Source organism: Sorex fumeus, unplaced genomic scaffold (assembly GCF_029834395.1).
Source record: "Sorex fumeus unplaced genomic scaffold, SorFum_2.1 ptg000265l, whole genome shotgun sequence".
In the NCBI taxonomy this organism is placed as follows: domain Eukaryota; kingdom Metazoa; phylum Chordata; class Mammalia; order Eulipotyphla; family Soricidae; genus Sorex; species Sorex fumeus.
The window spans coordinates 26389084-26408465 of NW_026606322.1; the positions used below are offsets into that span (position 1 = coordinate 26389084).

The window sequence follows — 19382 nt, forward strand, 5'->3', positions numbered from 1 at the left end:
AGTATACAACAGACACTTATTCTGGCATAATTGGGTGCTGGTGAAAAACCCAGTCCTGACTTGCAAGGGGTCACCTGCTCACTGTGACTGGGAAAACAAGAGAGCTCTGGTCTCTTTCAAAAGAGCACTAATCCCATCAGGAGAACCCCCAACCCCTTGAGAACCGCTTGAGAGTCTAATGACCTTTTCACCTCCTGCCACTATCTCAGTTAAAACTTCTTCATAGGGAAATGGGGAGTTTCTAGCACCATCTTTTTTTTTTTTTTTTTTTAGTGAAACACCATGAGGTACAGTTGTAGACTTAAAATTTTTGTGCTTGGGTTTCAGTTATACAGTGATCGAGTACCCATCCCTCCACCAGTGCCCATTCCTCACCACCACTAATCCCAGTATCCCTCCTACTGCCCATCCCCCATCCCACCCTGCCTCTGTGGCAGGGCACTCCCTTTTGTTCTCTCTCTCTCCTTTTGGGTGCTGTGGTTTGCAAAAGAGGAATTGAGTGGCAATCATGTTCGGTCTATAGTCTACTTTCAGCATGCATCTCCCATCTTTTAAAGTTTATTCAGAAAGAGCAAACTCTACTTGGCAACGTGGTCTGTGATTGTCTTTTAGGCCCCGGGGCCTAGCATGTGCTGGGAACAATCTTCAATCTTCACTGGCTCTGGAGCAGATGGCCTTGCCAGCCCCAGGACTCCATGCATATGTGTGTGTGGTCCTCCAAGCTGATGCAGCAGTTGGTCGTAAATGCAGGATGTCAGACCCAGCTCCAATCTGCTGATCAGAATCTGTACTTCACAGGAGCCCTGGAGGCTTTGGATATACCTTCAGTTCATGCAATGCTATCTAGGAATTCCAAGAAATAAGACAACCCTATTAAGTAGGTGTTCCAAATCTCTGTGTTTGCATGGGAGGGGAGTGAATCAGAAGTAAATGGGGTGAGGGTAAGATACCATGGCACCCCCATGATCCAGATACGAGCGTGAGATTAGACAAATGGGTCAAACAAATAGGATGAGCTATCAAATTTGATCACAAGACTTTGAGAGAAAATAGCTTAGGTGTCTTGCTGCCTGCCACTGGATCCCAAACCTTGAGAAGTTTAAAATCTCCCCGTCTGCATCTCCCCAAAATGATAAGGGGAGAGAAAAGTCTTTTACATGGCTTCCCCAGCAAATTACCACACATGGTCTAACTTAAACCACACCCAGCATTATCCCACACATCTGTAGGTCACATGTCCAGTTGGACTCAAACTGGCTTTCCCAGTTTGTGGCCTCACAAAGCCAACATCAGGATGCTGGCCAGGCTGAACTCTAGTCTGGAAGTTTTAGGGAAGTCTATAATCTACTTCCAGGGCTTGCAGGCTCTTAGCAGAAAGCAGGTCCATGTTACTTGACAAGGGGCCTCTTTCCTTGCTGGTGTTTCAACCAGAGGGCCCACTAGTAACACTAGTAGCTATTCTCTCATTCTTACCCAGCTCCCTCCAGTCTGTGGCCAACTCTAATAGGTGTGTTATCTCTGACCTCACTTCTGTCCAATCTGAGAAAACTCTGCTTTTAAAGGTATGTGTCATTGGCTTTCTTCAGAGTGATCTTTCTTTTGGCTGATGATTCAGTCCAACTGATTTTTTTAATCCCTTTTTTCCTGTAATATGACCCAAGTCTGTACCTCATCGTATTTAAAGTCTTAGAGATTAGATCTTAGAGACGGGTGGAAGGGCTGTTTAAGGATTCTGAGTGCCCTACCCGGTTTCTGAATCAAAATACATTCACCAAGCAACTCTGTCTTCTGCAGCAGAGGATGAAAGAGAATGGGGAAAGAGTTTAAGAGTTTTACCAAGGAATGTCACTCCACATAGAAACTAGGGACAGTCCCACCAAGATGTGAGAGTCCCCAACACATTCAAATAGCTCAAACATATAGCTCAGAATCACGCAAAGAACATGAAAATCCTATGCAAGTTCTTGAGAGGAACATTTACCTAAGAGAGAAATCTAATCTGCCTCCAAGAGAGAAATTGGGAGAGTGGTCTTAAATTTTGATTTGGTTTGGACTGTGCTAAAAACAAAACCTAGTGTTTAAAGTATGGTGATGGGCATGGATCAGAATATAAAGAACTGTGTTATAGGAGATGATTCTGAAAGAGCTAGATGAAAATCAGTAAAAAAAATCTTTTTTCGGACACTTTTGCAAGAGATTTAGAAAAGGAATAGGAGAACCAGAATGATGTGAATAGGGGTGGGAAAGGAATGAACTGCAACAAAAATGAAGTCTTGGCAACAGATAAGGTGAGGTCAAAGATAAATTCATGGATCTAAGTCTGAAAACTAGGAGATGTTGGTGCAATGGGGAAGGCAGATGAGCAGCTGGTTTGCTGGGGAAGTTGATGGGTTTGGTCTTCAGCAAATGCACAAGGTCAATGCTAATTTTTTCATAGATCTTCCTTCTCAAACATACAGTCCAACTTTGCATTTTCCTCCTGCCTCCACACCCATTCCCTCCCCCCTCCAACAAGTGCTCACTTCCCCTTTTCTACCTTACATTCACTTTTCCAGCTCCGTTCCTTTCAATCTCCCCTGGAACAGGTTTCCAACACTGTTGCTAGATCAAGAGTAACTTTTTTCAGTCTTCATGCCTCTCAGAGCTTTTGGGACACTTGCCTTTCCTCTCAAAGCTCTGTGGCTTTAAGACCCTATTCTTTCCTTTCTCCTCTTAGATCTGTTTTCTTAGTTTTCCCTCCATTTCTAATCTGGCTTTCATTATCATTTATCCTGGGCCAGACCTGGGGGCACACTCTCCCTGATCTTACTCCCTCTCTTCCATCTCAGCTACAGTCGTTCTCCTGGTTTTCATCTCTGCCCCCACCCCCACCCATCAATTCTCCCATCCGGGGCTGGAACAATAGCACAGTGGGTAGAGCCTGAGCCTTGCATGCTGCGGACCTGGGTTCTATCCCTGGCATCCCATATGGTTCCCCCAAGCACCGCCAGGAGTAATTCCTGAGTGCAGAGCCACCCCTGAGCATCACTGGGTGTGACCCAAAAAGAAAAAAATAAAAGCAATTCCCCTATCTATCCCTGACAAATGTAGCACCGTAGCACTGTCCTCCCATTGTTCATCTATTTCCTCGAGCGGGCACCAGTAACGTCTCCGTTGTGAGACTTCTTGTTACTGTTTTTGGCATATTGAATATGCCACGGGGAACTTGCCAGGCTCTGCCATTCGGGCAGGATACTCTCAGTAGCTTGCTGGGCTCTCAGAGAGGGACAGAGGAATCGAACCCGGGTCAGCCACATGCAAGGCAAATGCCCTACCCATTGTGTTATCGCTCCAGCCCCTTGACAAATGTAGCCACCTAAATTAAGTAGTTGTATACCAGGTTTCAAAGTTTTAATACAAGCCCAGTGGCCTCAAGCCCAAATTCTTTGGGCTATATGAGTTGCTTCTATGACCTGGGTCCACATTGAGCAGCATTTTGTCATTTGAGAGCTGGCCATTCCCCAACATCATCCCAAGCCTTCAATTTTATTAGAATGGTCACATGATGAGTTTTGCAAATCTACACCTTTTGCAAGAGGATCTCTCTGTATCTGTCAGCAGCCCGGAAACTGCCTCCCTCTTTCTTTATCTTTTGCTACTGAGGAAGGAGACTAGCACCCTGCCTGAGGCAAAGAAAGAAGGAAGAGGAAGGCTGAAGAAGAAAAAGCAAATACTTCCAATCTGGGAATGTCTTCAGGATGCCATTTTGAACACGTGAATGCAGGATACAATGATAAAGCCAGTTTATGCCTACTATGAACCGGAAAGCTTCTCAGTCTAATGAGTCTGTTCCTCAAACTGTGGATAATGTGGGTAGCCAGAAGTAACTTAAGGAGGTGGTTTCTCAACAGTTGAGATTTGCAGGGGGGCAAAAAATATCAGGGATGTTTGATGGAGATTATGAACCAGGGGAGAATAAAAGCAAAAGATGGAATCAACTTAACCTCACTGAGCTCTACAAAGGATCCTCATACACTTACCTAACTGTGGCCCCAAAGAAATATAGCTCATCATGTATATACTCATATACGCAAACACACACATGCATCTGTGTATGTAGAGAAACTCATCTTGCACAAATTTCAAAAAACTCATTCCATGTGAGGTTTTTGACATCTATAGAACGGGGTACTAAGGGTGGTGTGGCAAGGATTAAATCAGACAAGGTGTGTGCATATATTTGGTCCTTGCCTGGCATTCACTGAGTGGCCATCAATTAGAGAGAGGAAGAGAGAGAAAGGAAAGGAGGGAGAGAGGACGGAAGCTGCAGGATAAGCTAGCCAGATCAGTCTCACGCAGGAGCATCCAAGACTGCTCATCTCAGGGGCAAATGACTTCACATCTGCTACCTCACCTGCCCTCACCCCCCTCTTCCTGTTCCTTCCCCCCCCCCCCCCACATCCCCTCAAGCTCATGTGTTTGCTATATTCTGAGAAAGCTTTCAACAGAGGACAGGCACACCTTTGCAAATCCACTCACTTGAGCCTTTGTTTTTAGGTTTAAAAGAATCTTGACCTTTCTCTCCAAATCGCTGAAATATTGGGTGTGTAAATAAGACGCTTGTTTTCCCCCTCAGCTTCTCTTGTTTCTCAGCCTCAGACATAAAAAGGCTTCTGAGGGTCTCAGGAGAGAAATCCCATAGTAGTGGATTCTGCTGGGTCTCTTTAGGATGAATTCAGCTGTCTGGTCAATCTAACTGTGGAAGCCCCCCAACCCCCACCCCATGCCCTCCAAGGCCCCACCATGCTATTCAATCTCATCCTCCTAACTTCAGGGTATATTTGTTATTTCTTACCTTATCATTCATAATTACTGCGAGCAATTCTTCCCCTGCCCTATTTTTCAAAAAATATTTATGATTCATTTTACGAACATAGAAGCCACAATCTTGGTGTTATTTTAGAGTTCCTTTGAGACTATACATACTTAATTCCTTTACTCTTTCATCATAGGGGAGTCTTTCAGAACCCCTTATTACTGTAGTTGTTCTTTTTTGCTTTGGCAAAAGTATAAGACTGAGGAGCTGCAAATCTTGTTCTCCTGCCTGTTTAAATAGCGTCTGGAAATCTGAAATAATTACCTCTTTCCTAGTTTTAATTTTTTTTAAAGCTATGTTGTACCAATATTGTGGGGTTGAAAGCTATGTGTCTGCAGCACTAGAAATACTCCAATTCTTAAGCTTTGAAAGATGGCCTTCCTTCCTTGTTACTCATTCACTGCAGACTTAACAAACCGGGCTAATAGACAAATCTTAAATTCGAAACATGTATGTCAATATTCAAAGCAAAGAGAAACAGGTTTATATGGGTTTAGCTAGAACTATGCAGGTAGCAATATGTACTTGGTGATTCAAATTTAAAAATGATCACAGAAAAATTATTTTCAATAATTGATATCTGTAATTTCAAAAGTGAGAAGTTTCACTTTGTGCTCCTAGAAAAAGTCGGGGGGGGGAAAAAAGGGGGATGGAGGTCTTCTAGAATATGCTATCTCTGGAAGTAAATAGCCATGTTTATCTCTTAGAGGATGCACTGCTAATTTTTTTACATTGCCTTAAAATAGTCACATTTTACTTCTTATATTTAGCTTATACTATATGGCTGATCTTGAAATGTTGCCTTCTGTTAGGGTTTGGTTTTAATTTCAATTTGCATTGTGATTCATTGCTATACCCTTCAAATCTATTTTAAATGTTAATTAAGTAAATCATATTTGCATCACAAATAAGAGTTTAAAAGAGGTGATTATATGAAAGATAAAGATCCAGTAATTGCTAGCAATGAAACACTAGTTGAAGCCACATAAAATCATGTGCATATGAAAGAACTCACTTTTTTATTTGGTGATTTACTGTTTTAAGCTATTTTTATGCCAAAGCTGAGCAACAAGCTATAAAAACCTACACCAGGGCTATCTGGTGTAAAATGCAATAATCTAGTTTGAAAAAGAAGAAAAAGAAGGAATGCAGAGTTTATACTTGTATCTATTACAATTACAATAAAATAAACTATTAGCAAATTTCGTGTCAGTAGTCAGTATATTATAAGACTATTTTTGTTTTCTCTCTTTCTATTCTTTCAGAAGGTTCACATGGATGGAATAAACCCATCTAGAAATCTTCATGGCATATTAGGCTCCAAATTAAATATTTTTTGAAAATATGCACATTTGTATGCACACATTTTTACTGGCGTTTTCTAGAAGTAAGTTATGATATGTATTAGCCAAATAATTAGAACCTTTTTTTTTTGCTTATTCAAAAAGAATTTAAAAGCTGTTCCCCATATTGTAAATGGCAAGCTATATAAAACATTCCAATAAAATTTAAATGATAATCCTTAGTTCTGCAGTGCTTACTACGTGTGTCTTTTGCAGTTATTAACTGACACTCGTGGCTTTAAAAAAAGTGAAGTTTGGCTTTTATTTGTTATAACCTAGCTGATATCTTTGTCATAGCAGAGCTCATGCAAAAAAATAAATAAATAAAATTATGAGATTAATGTTTATTAAGCATCCCTAAATTGTAGAGAATTTAAATATTTCTTTCAGTTTGCTACCTCTATGTTACACCATTGATTTAGAGCATTTACGCAAAATCTTCACACATCATCTCCACCATCCCTGGGTAGGGTTCCTGTGGGCAAAGCAAGAAGGGAAGGAGCTAAAGAATCTCTTTCCAAAGTAATTACATTTCAAAGTGAAGTCTCCAACTCACTCCAGGGGGAGGGGGAATGTTTTTGATTAATTTCCAATGCTGAAAATGGTCTCAGTGTCTAGCAGGTGACACAAGGACGTGTTAGTCTTGATCAAAATGAAGAAAATGCACCCACGCCTCTGCTGAGTTCTCCCTGGGACCAACTGCAGCAATCGAACCAGAATCACAAGCCTAATACATTCTCTAGGTGTTCTTTTCATTTCAATCACCCCTGAAAAGAGAAATTATTCTCTTAGAAATTGTACCTCTTATGAAACGCAAATTTAGAAATATATTATTGCACAGAAGAGGAGTTGATTCATACTAATCCCATCTTCATGCCGATTCTGTTTTTGAGGTGTTGAAATTATAAAAATGTAAAATATGGTGGTATTTTCTGAGACCGTAGATAGCTATATATTTACTTAAAGTTAGAGAAGAAACCCCTCCATGAGTTGTTGTTTTCCGGTGAATTTGATATTTCTCTTTCAACTAACCAAGTGCAATTTTTTAAAAAATTGCGGGGAAAGCTTACATTTCATTTCTGTTCGTGAGTCTTTTGAAATTTGCCCCCACGCTGCAAATTCGGAAGAATCTGGCATAGAGCGACCGCTCAACCTCCCTTCCTTGCGATCAAGATTTTACTTTAGGGTACGTTATAGTCTTATTCCAGATGAATGTGGGGATGTTTCTTTTCTGCCTTGGAATAGCAGAGAAGGGGGGGGCGAAATTCTATATTGCCGCTGAAACGCGTTTTCTCTCTAGGTGGAAAGAAAATTCTTCATTTCGGACAGGATATCACTAAACTTTATAAGCACCGAAAAGAATAGATATATACATATAAAATAAACACCGTCGGACTAAGGGATTCCAGCGACCCCCGAGTAAAGTCTAATGCTGCCCGCTTTCCATTTATCTCAGCTCCTCCAGGAGAAAAGTGTTTTTAGTTTCTGCTTTTCAGCCGTGCGCTGCGCAGCGCATCCGCACCGCACAGCACCACACCGCACCACACCGCACCGCACCTGCAGCCCATCCCGCCCGGGTCCCGAAAGCACAAGGCCAGCCTGCCAGCCGCGCGGCCTTTGAATAAATCTGCAAAAGCTTTCCTCGCTGCCGTTGACCTTGTCGGGATCCGCGCGCGGGATTTATCGGTTGAAACTCTCAGCCGAGCGGCGAGTGGCACGCTGTCCTTGAAAGGTTAAACTTGGTGCGGCTTTCCCTGGTCCAGGCAACTTGATTCCCGACCGAGACCGCAGCCCCTCGCCGGGTTTAGGGTTGCAGGCAAAGGGCCCCGAGATCACTAGGAGCCTTCTCTGACCTTTGCTGGGGACGCCTTACTCAGGTCCGCTATTCCCCTTCCCCTGAAACCCGCCGCCCCCAAGTCCACTTTCACCCGCCGCGCACACAGCCGGGGATGGAGGGGGGCGGAGGGGGGGGGGAATCCTGAGGATGCACTTGACCTTGGCTTCCGGGAGCGCTGGGTCGACTTTAGCTGGGAAAGCATCTAAATTGCAGGGGGGGGGGGGGGGACGGAAAAGAGGTGCTGGCTCCAAACCAAATCGGCCTTGAGAGCCGTTCTGGCCGGCCAGAAGCGAGCCGATGGCCCCGCGGCACCTCCGAGGTGCGGCGGCGAGGGTGCAACGTTTGGGGCTACTGGACACGGCGCAGCGTTGGAGAGCGGACGGCCTGGGGTCTTCCTAGCACAAATGGGGCTTCTTCCAAACCCTTTAGAAAACAAAACACCCGAGTTTCCTTATCCGAGGCCAGAGGCCCCAGACCCATTCCCACAAATCAAGTGCCAACGGGGATGCTAGGAACCCCGGGTTGTTTTAAGGGGAAAAGAAGAAGGGCTCCCTCGGCCTGTCCCCCAAGGGAAGCGGAGAGAACTCGTGGGAATAGGGGCTTCGTTCCCCCCCCCCCCCCCACCGTGGGGCTCCCTGGAAAGTCGGACAGCGGAGCACAGCGAAAAGGGGCTGGGGAAGGACGGTCCCCTCGCCGTGCGCCAAAGCGGGCTAGTGCGCACCGCGGAGACCCCCGTCCGAAAGGTGTCTGTCCGCCGCCGAAGAAAGACGTGTCAGCCCTGGCTGGCTCCTACGGACGCTTCCTGTCGCTTCTACCCAAAGTTCTGTTCAGACTAGAACAACCAGAAAGCCCCGGCGACGAGGGGGGCCGAGGAGTCCCGCGCCGTCGGGGGCGTGTCCCGGCGCGCGGCGCGCGTGGCGAGCGAGGGCGGCTGCTGCCCCCTGCCGTCGGCCCGGGTCCCGTCGTGCCTCTCCGGGCGGGCGCCCGCCGCCAGCTCCCAGCCCCGGGCACCCGCGACGCCTCCCCGCCCGCCTGCTGCGCCCGGGAAGCGCCGGTCCGGTTGCAGGGGCGCAACCCCTAGAAGAGTTCCGCGCGGATGTGCCCCCCCCCCCCCGCAGCTCCCCGCCACCCATCTGCACGACCGCTCCGGGAGGGAAGAGGGACCCCGGGGCTGGAGATCTGAAAGTTAGGGCTGTGGGGAGAGAGGGGGAACCGTGATGAGAAGGGGCACGGTGCGACGGGCGAGCGATCTTCTCCCAGAGATCGGGCCCCGGAAAGGTGGCGGGGCTGGATTTCCCCGGAGAGGAGGGAGCCCTGAGGCTGAAGAAACGGGCTTTGCACGCCTGGGGCGGGGCCGGACCCTCTAAGCTCCAGGAAAATGCCCCCGGCGCCGCAGAGACCGACTCTGTTAGGGGAAGTTCCCGCCCGCGCGCCCAGCCGGGGTGGGTCCTGCAGCCGAGACCGCTCGCGCGCGCGCGGGAGTTAAAAAAAAAAAAGTCGGGGCCGTTTCCGGGGACCCTGAGGGTGGGTGCGGGGCTCGGGTAATCTGGGTCCAGCAGCCGCGGGGCTTTCCCGCTGCCCGGGAGGTGGAGCAGAATCTCCAGTAGCCCGGGCCGCGCCCAGCGACTACTTCTCAACTCTCTTTCCAACCTCTCGCTCTTTGGGGGTCTTTTACTAGGAAACTCCTAGGCTCTGCCGGAGCGTGGCGCGACATCAAGCAGTTAAATAAAACGCGCCGGGAGAGAGCAAAGTAAAAAATAAAAAAGAATCGCACAGCCGTGTGGTGGAGACTGAGAACCCTCTGGCGTCGTTCAATGAATCAGCGCCACTACGCTGCAGCGGCTAACCGGGCGGGCCGTGGAGGCGCGCTGAGCCCGGCGCCCCGGAGACCGAATCCCGCTCCCGCCGGGGAAGCAGAGGCTCCGCCGGGGGGTCGACTCGGTCCCCGGGGTCCCCCGCCCGGTCTCCTTCGCCCGGAGTCTCGGGGCAGCGACTGCATCCCCCGGACGCACGGCCCAGTCTCCTCCCGGCGCAGGCCGCTCTGGGACGCAGAGGCTCGCGGGCCGAGCCTTCCCCCAGGCCGGCCTCCCCTTTCTCCACCTCTTCCATCCCGGACCCGCGGCCGCCCGTGGCGCCGCCGCTCCCGGCTGCCCCGGGGCCGGGGGGCCCACCGCGCGCGCGCGCGTGCCAAGCCGCAGGGCCAGAGCCCGCAGCGGGGCGGAGCCGGGGGCGGGCGGCAGGCGCGAGCGCGGGGAGAGCGGTGGCCGCGGCGGCCGCCCGCTCTCCGCCCGGCCTGTGCGTACAGTAGCGCGCGGCGGCGGCGGCGGCGGCGGCAGCGGCGGGGGCGCGCGGGCCAATTCCAGGAGCCCGCGGCCGCGAGCCGCGCCCGCTGATACCGGAAAGGCTCGTGATTGGCCGGCAGCCGCCCCTATGCAAACGAGCTGAGGGAATGGAATTCCTCGGGCCGGGCTTACAGTAAAAGCACGTTCATTTCCAGGCACTCTCATTCATAGAGCCAGCGGGCGAAGGCGGGACGGGCGCCCCGCGGCCGGACCCAGCCAGGGCACCCACCACGCTGCCCGGCCCTGCGCCGCCAGGCACTGCTTTGCCGGGGATCCTGGGGAGACCAGAAGAAAAAAGTCAAGCTTTGCTGCTTCTCCTTGATTCCGCATTGGAGCTTCGATTGTTCTTTGTGGTTGTTTTCTTTCCCCCTTTCTTTCTGACTTTTGAATGAACTGGTTTCTTGGCTGGATGGTTCAACTTCTTTCCTGGCTGTGAACTTTTTCCCCGTTCTTTTTTTTTTTTTCTTCCTGTGACAAGCGCTGGAAGAAAGTGCGCGGTGCTTGCAGGCGAGCCGTCAAAGTTACGTGTGCGTGGCAGGGTGCGTGGGAGTGTGTGCGTGCGGGTTGTAACTCGACCTCCCTCCCCACCTCATCTGTTTCCATCGGCGCTGCGGAGCGTCCTCGCCTGGCCCCGCTCCACCTGCCGCGTTTGCGCGGGGATCTTGAGGGTCTTGGCGGGGTCCCGTCCGTCCGTTTCACCGGCCGGCGCTCCGGCGGCGGCAGCGGCGGCGGCGGGTGGAGGAAGATCGTCTCGTTACTGCCCAAGTCGGGGTGACTCACCCAGTCTGTGTAGACAGTGTCTGGCTTCGGAAGAGTTCTTGTCTGGCGTGCGTGTGGCTCCGCTGCTCGGCGTCTCCCACCAAACCGCAGGATCGGTCAACTTAACCAACATCCCCAAACCCGAGTTCTCAGATGTGGAGAGCTGTACCCTGAGACTTCAACTTGGACTCTTTTTTTTTTTTTTCCAATTAGCAAGAGATCTTTGAAAAGCTGCATGTTTCTGAACTGAGCGTTTTGCCAGAATTTATTGAGAGAACATGACAAGTACTTCCAGCCCGGCCCTTCTCCAACTACTGAAGATGATTTTCAAGGCCACTTAAAAAAAAAATCTGCAGCAACATTAATGGATTCCTGTTGTGTTTAAATTCTCTACAGATTGTACTGTAAATATTTTATGAAGTAGAGCATATGCATATATCTATATGTGTGTGTGTGTGTGTGTGCACATACATTAGTAGCCAGACCTTGGAAGTCGCAGCTGTAGCTTTGGAGGATTGAAGCCAGGTTTGCATGACCAACGTGCCGCTGTCGATGGAAGAGGCGCGTGTATTTCATATCGTGCTGGGACTCTAGACAAAACTCACCTGGGGGAGGGGGAAAAAAAAAAAACAACCAAAACCATAAACCAAAATCTGACAGGGGACAAACTACTGGAACTTTCAAATTATGTCTTTGCTGGTCGTTTTTGCCCTCGCATTAAAATTTTAGGACGCTGCCGGGAATTTGGCCTCCGGGAACTTTTGTAACAGCCCAAGATTGACCCAGAACTCTCAAAGCAAGACTTAGAAGAGCTTGTCCCTTGGCACTTGACTCTGGATTCTGCGCGCCCGCTCTTTTAACTCAGCACCAAGCGGGCCGCTTGCTCGGGACCCTGCGGGGGTCTGAGGCCGCTCGGCCGGACCTAGAACTTTGCCCCCCACCCCCACCCCACGTCTGGATTGTTAGAAACTTAAGTGTCCCCTATCTCCGTCGCCCCGGACTCTGCCCGGGTCCTCTCCCCGCCGCCGCAACCCAGGCTCCTTGAACTTGTATGTGGGTCTCCCCAGAGCTGCTGGCTGGAGATCCGCGCGCCGCCGCTCGCCGCCCGGAGCTCGCCGTTTGCAGGGTCTTTACTCAACCGGCTTGTTGTGATGCGTATCCCCGTAGATGCCAGCACGAGCCGCCGCTTCACGCCGCCGTCCACCGCGCTGAGCCCGGGCAAGATGAGCGAGGCGCTGCCGCTGGGCGCTCCGGACGCCGGCGCCGCCCTGGCCGGCAAGCTGAGGAGCGGCGACCGCAGCATGGTGGAGGTGCTGGCCGACCACCCCGGGGAGCTGGTGCGCACCGACAGCCCCAACTTCCTCTGCTCCGTGCTCCCCACGCACTGGCGCTGCAACAAGACCCTGCCCATCGCTTTCAAGGTACCGGCGGGCCCCCCGGAGCGGGCGGCGGGAGCACGGGCGGGCAGGCGGGGCTGGCCTAGGCCAAGCCCGGGGACGGTCCCCGGGGTTCCCTCGGGCGGCCGGGCCGGCCGGGCCGGGTTCGAGCTCGGGCCACGTTTAGGCCCGCGGTCCAATCCGCACAACCGGGATACTGGGGGCTGGGAGGAGGGAAGGATGCTGCGTTACCCTGGAGACCCTAAGTTGGGTCTCAGGCTGGGGAGAGAGCCCGAGGAGCGCGCTTGGGGGAGGGGGGGTGCCTCCTTTGGAAGGATAAAAACAATCATGACAGTCCCCCACCCCACCTAATTAGAGTCCGCTAAACACCGGCGGGTACTTGCTGGGGGCCCTAAGCTTGGTTGCGAAGTAGGGGAAGTTTGCACGACCACCTCGCGGGTTGCTCCCTGGGAGTGAGGTCCCTGTCCCTCCCTCGGATGGACGGAAGCAGCAGGAAATCAAATCGAGATACTTTCCTACCTACGGGTAAATGAAAATCAACCAACACGGAAAACTATCAGAGCTCCTCACTGCCTTTTAGGGGACGAACATGTCCAAAGTCCGTGGCGGGGCGTCTAGCGAAGAAGTTTGCGAAAGTTTTCTGCACACTTTAATTTTGCAAGCGTCTAGCCTAGCTGCTGCCAAAAGCTGCCAGGGGCAAGCCCGTTTCTTTTCTTGGAACCTTCCGGGTCCTGTCGCTGGTTCCCCTTGGATGGAGCCCCCCACACACAACGGGTTCCTGAGGGGGTTGGGGGCAGGACTAGGCGATAAGACTCATCAGAAGAGAACCAGGGTCTTCAGCGACCACGACAGACCCTAGGGTCTTCTGGACCCAGGGGGGCGGGGCGGGGGACAGGGAAGGCGGCCCAGCTCTAGCCTCTCATTTCATCCCCTCATCCCAGATCTTTCCCTGGCTGCCTCTAGAAAACCCGGCCTTCAACGAAGAGATAGATAAACAACCCTAAGGCAGTTTAAAACTGCCACCCACCATCCCTGGACCCAAACTACTGAAGTAGGATTCTGTTCTTCTGGCTTGGGTGCATTCAAAAAGGGGTTGTCTTTTAGGGAGGGAAGAAGGAGGTAGGTAGAGGGATATTTTCTGCTCATTCAAAGGGCTGAAGGGGTGGAGGGGATGAGCAAACCTCTCTCTCTCTCTCTCTCTCTCTCTCTCTCATATCTGATTAAATAAGTGATCAAATGATTCTCTTTAAAGGAGATTTCATTTCATATCAGCTTGTTCATGGTTGCTGGCTTCAGCTGCCTCTGAACCGACTGACAATGAATAATCTTCTCTTGGAGGAAAAGTACCGCCCGGAGTTCTTTCTCTTAAAGGTTTGTCCAGTTCCAGATTTAGAGCATGATGTCTGAAACAAGAGGAACCACCAGGCTATAGGTTCTCCTGTTTTCTGGAAGCTGGAGTGTTGGATGGGGGTGAAGGAGAGCAGCCGGGATTCCCTTCCCTGCTTCCTTGCAGAGAACCGGGTTCAAGGCCCCTTTCCACTTTAAATCGCCCTAATCCCATTACATAAAGAGATCGGCAGGCACCTCTAGGCAGGGTTGGGCTCCCTGGTCACTTGCAGATAAACACAGGAGGAAACTTGGTCAGCAGCCAAAGGGCCTTTTAAACCTGGGTGCCCCTGGCAATCGGAGGAGTTCCCCCAGTCTGTGGCTTCCCTGAGGGGGAAATTTGGAACTCCTTAGGCTCTCTCTTCCTCTGGTGGGAAAGCAAGGGCCCCTAGAACACTAAGGAGTGCTTCATCCAGCTCCAGGAGGGAAGCAGTGTTTTTTCCTCAAGCACCACAGGACAATTTTCTCTTTTTAAAACAATGACAACTCATAGAAGGTGCTTTTCTAAACCACCAGGCAATTCATTGTTGCAGACCTCTCTGGGTAACAAGGCTGGTGTTCTCTTTCAAAAAATAAAATAAAAAAGAAGAACTGAGTTTGTTTTGTGGAGTGATGGTTGGTAGGCTACTGAGAGACCAAGGTATAGGGCCCTTGAAAACTGAAGTTTCAGTGAGGTAGGGAGCTTGAGAATAGTAGGGAAAAGGAGGGGAGAGAAGGCCTTTTCACTTCTCTCTGTCATTCTTCCAAGTCCCCAGAAAGGGAGGCTCCTGTGAGGGGACTGAGGAGTCTGAGAGAGGGTCCGGTGGGTAGGGAGAGGGTCGGGCTTGCAAAAGTCTGCATGCGCTGGGCCTTCTTGCAGGCTGCCCTCTTGGCCTTTTGCAAACCTGCCTTCTCCCCTGACCCCCCCCCCCACCACCACCATGTCTTTAGACATAAAGACTTGCAATTCTGCGTTTTACTTATATAAACCTCTGACTATCTCTGTAAGCGGCCAAGCAGAAAAGCAAGATTGCAACAAAGAGGAGAAAGTGAGCAAGAATGAGAGCGTCTGAGGCTAAGAAATGAGCGCAGGAACCATTCTTGAGACTTGGGAAATTCTGGGTATCTGTCTGTCTTCTGCTTAAATCTTTGCAATGAAAGGGAGACTTTATGCACTTTCCTTAAAAGAGTTTAGAACCATCCTAATTGCTTATTCTGGATCCTGAAAGGATCCCTCCCCACCCCACCCCCACCCCCAATCAAGCCCCAGCTTCTCCCAAGCAAGTTTAGTTTTTCACTTTTTCAGCCTAGGAGGGAGACATATTTGATGACTGAGAAATCTTAAATTTGCTGCTTTACCATTATTTACAGAAGCTGTCTGCAAAGTTGTCTGGATGACTTGGGCAATGCCTTGTACTATTACAAGTTTGTATAGGCCTGATCCTCTTGTGTCTCAAGGCATAAACATGCCTTACGTCAGTTCTGAGGTTTTGAATGCTGTTAGAAGTCTCCCTTTCATAAAAAGGCAATAAATGGTTTCTTCCCCGCAAGATCTCGGCCTCTTAGCTCTGCATTCAGTGTCATGGTAGAATGCTAAGTTCCACTCCACAGCTCTCACTGAAACACTGGAAAATTAAGGGATTGGAAATAAATGAATGGTAACTGTAATTTCAACTTAATTAGAGATTCTTTAAAATGCCAGGTGAACTGTGAGCTGGGGAGCCAAAGTAGATTGGGAAGGCCGAGTTTACCAAAGGGTTGATATTTGGCTCAACTTCCTGATACTCTAAAAACAGAGAAGCAAAACAAAAATGAGATCTCCTCTAGCAAGTCTCTTCGTGACTGTTTGGTCTGTGTTAAAATGTAAATGTTTGTGTTTCCTTATTCATTGTTTATAGTATTTCATTCCAGTTACTTTTTTTTTCTTTTTGCTGTTTGAAGTGAGATTTTAAAAATCCTTTTTTTCTTCATATTGCTTATCAATGATGAGTCTGTATTGAATGAACAGCATGCTAGTTTTAGAAATGAGTTCTTTTACCCAGTCTAAATATATTGCTACTAATTAGATAATATACGTTTTGATTGTAATTTTCCCAGATTAAATATCCCTCCTTTCATCCCCCCACTCCTCCAACCCCCGAGATTCATGAAAGACTGAGTAAATGATCTTTGAGTCTCCAAATAGCTTTGATTTTTTTTAAGTGAATCATAGGAGTTAAACATTTAATTTAAAAAAAATTAAGTTCCAAAATACTTTTAAACCGCCATGCTACTGTCTATGTGTTTCCTCTTGGCGGAAGTCTCATGAATTAGGTAATTACTGATGAGGAACCTTTTGGAAAAATGAGACATGGACCACCGGCTCCAGGAAGGTGATGTAGAACACACTTGGGTAGTGATAAAACAAAATTAATTTAGTTGAACCTTATCACAGATGTAACTACAACGGCAAATCGTTCAGTCCGAAAACCAAGTAGCTGATCAAGCCTGTATTCTTACTGAATGTTGAATGAAAATAGAGAAGCTGGCTGTTAGGGGAGGTGGGTTGAGGAAGTAAAAAAAAGTATGTCCAGGGAAGGCATTTCAACACTGTGAGCTAATTTTACAGAGAGAAGTGAAAACAGCGGAAAAACAAAAGTGGAAAAAAATTGTACAAGGCTGTAAAGAATTGAACACATTTTTGAGGACCTAGAAAATAAATGGTGATCATCACTAAATAACTGATCCGAGATGTATTTCCATGATGTTTTTGAAACAAAAGGGACGTGTCATAGTATTGCATTTAATTAAAGGACAACAAACATACTTATAATGGGAACTAAATACCTAATTAGAGGGTGCTTAGGGGATAAATAGCTATGTTTCTAAATCTCCTTTAAAGAAATCAAGTCCAGCAGTGGGATGGAAGGTATTAAAAGGAGAGATAAAAGACTGAGATCTGATTTGACATGGAAGTTGGATTAAAATTGATGAAGCTAGTGCCCAGGTATAGCCAGGAGGTCCACTCACCTGAGGTTGTCTTGAGATCGGATGTACATCTGCCTCTCCTAATGATTTGGCTCATTGTCCGTGTCATGCTCCTAAGTATCCAGCTGCAGAAGCGTGGTACTGAATGCAAAGAGTAGATGGCCTTCCGGATAACATGGGGAAGAGCAATGACTAAGCAAGCCATTCAAGAAGGGAATTTTTTTTTTTTAAGAAACACAATTTTGCTATCGCCTTTGCAAACCTTCAGTACAGACAGGAAAAGAAGACTGAAAATATTGATATTGACTCTTAAGTTATGAAGCAAGCCGTGGTAATCTTGGGAGGTAGAAAACAGAGAGAGATGTAATCACTGGAGAAAGATTTCCTCTTGCCACTCAACCACCCCTGCAAATAGATACATATATCATCAGTCCACACAACACAAATTTCGCCACTGAGAAAATAGCCTTCAAAAGATCAGAAATGACAATAACAAGTATAACTTGGGGTGTTTGGTTCGGAATTTGCTGGCTCCTTTAAAAAAAAGGCGAGGTGGGGGGGGGGGAGGTGGCTAGAAATAAATCAAAATAGTTTCTAGAAGGTTCACAAGATGACCAGTAAGTGGAGACTTGGCAGAAAGAGTTTCTTGCCATGCTTTTCAGAGCATTTGATCTTGAAATGACTGTACTGTTTTTATGTTACATGCATAGCATACTAGGTGCTACCCGTTCCCTCCAATAGGCAGATAAGAAGTCTATTTCTCATCAGTTACATGAAAAGGATTCCTCTTCCAAGTCAGCTGGATTTGGAGAAAGTCTCTGACATCTGTCAGGAGGTAGTTACCTGGGGGACACACAAGTACAAAAAGACAACGTAGTTTCCATTCCTGCCTTGAGAGAGACCCCAGAACAGATGTCCTCTCCAAGGTCTGTCCTTTGTATTAGCGAGGATGTTTCTGATTTGTTTTGTCCTTGCCTTTGTGTGAAAACTAAGATGATAAAAACAAGTATGGGGGTAGAAAGGATAAACTGCAATAAACTGCAAAGAGTCCATTTAAGTCTTTCAAACATCACCCAGCAGGTCGCTAACAGAGGTTGAGTTTAATTTTAGCAGGAATCCATTTAAACACCTAAAAGTAAAATGGGGCCCAGGAGGCCTGTTGGTGGCCGTCTGGGCAAGTGAAATTCAACTTAGGTTATAAACTGCAGAAACAAGACCTTCTGTTTCTCAAGTGCAGAGGATTAAGAAAAGTTCATTGTATTCACGAAAAAGCCTTACAGTTTTCCATGCCCTGGCTATTTTAGTCTCCTTCCACCTGTACTGTGGGACCGTAGGAGGTTCTATTTAGGTGAAGTTGGGTGAATGTTTTAGGAGTTGAGCATTTGTATTCATTTATGCACCGTGGAACTCAAAGTCAAATTTCCCATCATATTGCTTGCAGTCGGATCCTTATTTGTTTGCAAACTCAAAAGTGCTCCCTCCTTAGATTTAAATGGACATGGCTTCCTGCAAAAAGAATCTAAAGGTAAGGTCATTTCTAATGTCTTCTTTTCTCTCTTGACTGGTGTTTAGGTGGTGGCTCTGGGGGATGTTCCCGATGGTACTTTGGTCACGGTCATGGCAGGCAATGATGAAAACTATTCGGCCGAATTAAGGAATGCTACTGCAGCCATGAAAAACCAAGTTGCCAGATTCAATGACCTCAGGTTTGTCGGTCGAAGCGGAAGAGGTAGGTACCTGTGAAAACTGAATGTGAAATGTGGTCACAAACCCCAAGTTCAAAACATCTATGTTTTTATGAAGGGGTTCCTTGAAATATGCTTTCTTTTTATGATGGTGGCTTCTGTCAAGCTTTCTCTAAAAATATTTATTTAAAATCGATTATTTTTTCCACAGAATCTAGCTTTACATGATTGCTTTCTATTTTTGAGTTGGTTCAGGATTTATTTAGAACATGTAAATGGGAATTGTGAATTACAAAGAGCCCTATGGATCTTTCTTAAAATGTAAAACTATAAAACTGTCATGATAATTTAACTTAATATTCTACCAACTTTCACAGAGCATCCAAATGATCAGGTCTAGTGATTTTAAGGGCCCTCCAGTATGTGTTATTGAAACATAGTTTCAATCGAACTTCCTTTTTTTTTTTAATGGTCAAATATGAAGAAATACTATTGGTACCATTCTAGTTCAGTACATTTGATACGAGGTGACTCTCCTCTTACCTATAATTTAGATCCTTGTTATGATTTGGGGGAGTGGCTGGACCCAGTTACCATTTTAGTTGCTAATGATATTAAAGGCTGGATTATCTAGAGGAATGATTGCATTAGTGTGATTCTCTGTGTAGTTTTATATTGTTTGCCTTCCGTCCATTATCAAAGTATTAGAGCAGAAAGAGGAATTTTGGCTTGTTGTCACTCTGTTCTCTGGTTTCCAATCATTTTTCAAGTATTATGTTTTCTTCATATTGTAAGCACTTAAGTAATACTTTATAAAAGTAATAACAAGCAA

At 47.7% G+C, this 19382-nt stretch overlaps 1 protein-coding gene across 3 annotated transcripts in view; it reads left to right on the forward strand.

The window, feature by feature from the left end:
• RUNX1 (RUNX family transcription factor 1) overlaps positions 1–19382 on the forward strand; it is a 270729-nt gene that overhangs the window by 158315 nt on the left and 93032 nt on the right. For 2 of the 3 annotated variants that reach the window (XM_056109311.1, XM_056109313.1), the window contains exons 1-2: positions 12190–12557; positions 18438–18594. In XM_056109311.1, the coding sequence (XP_055965286.1) occupies positions 12288–12557; positions 18438–18594 (427 nt within the window). In that variant the 5' untranslated portion in view covers positions 12190–12287. Of the gene's footprint in view, positions 1–12189; positions 12558–18437; positions 18595–19382 lie in introns of those variants that run through there. The other variant, XM_056109312.1, reaches the window with a different exon arrangement.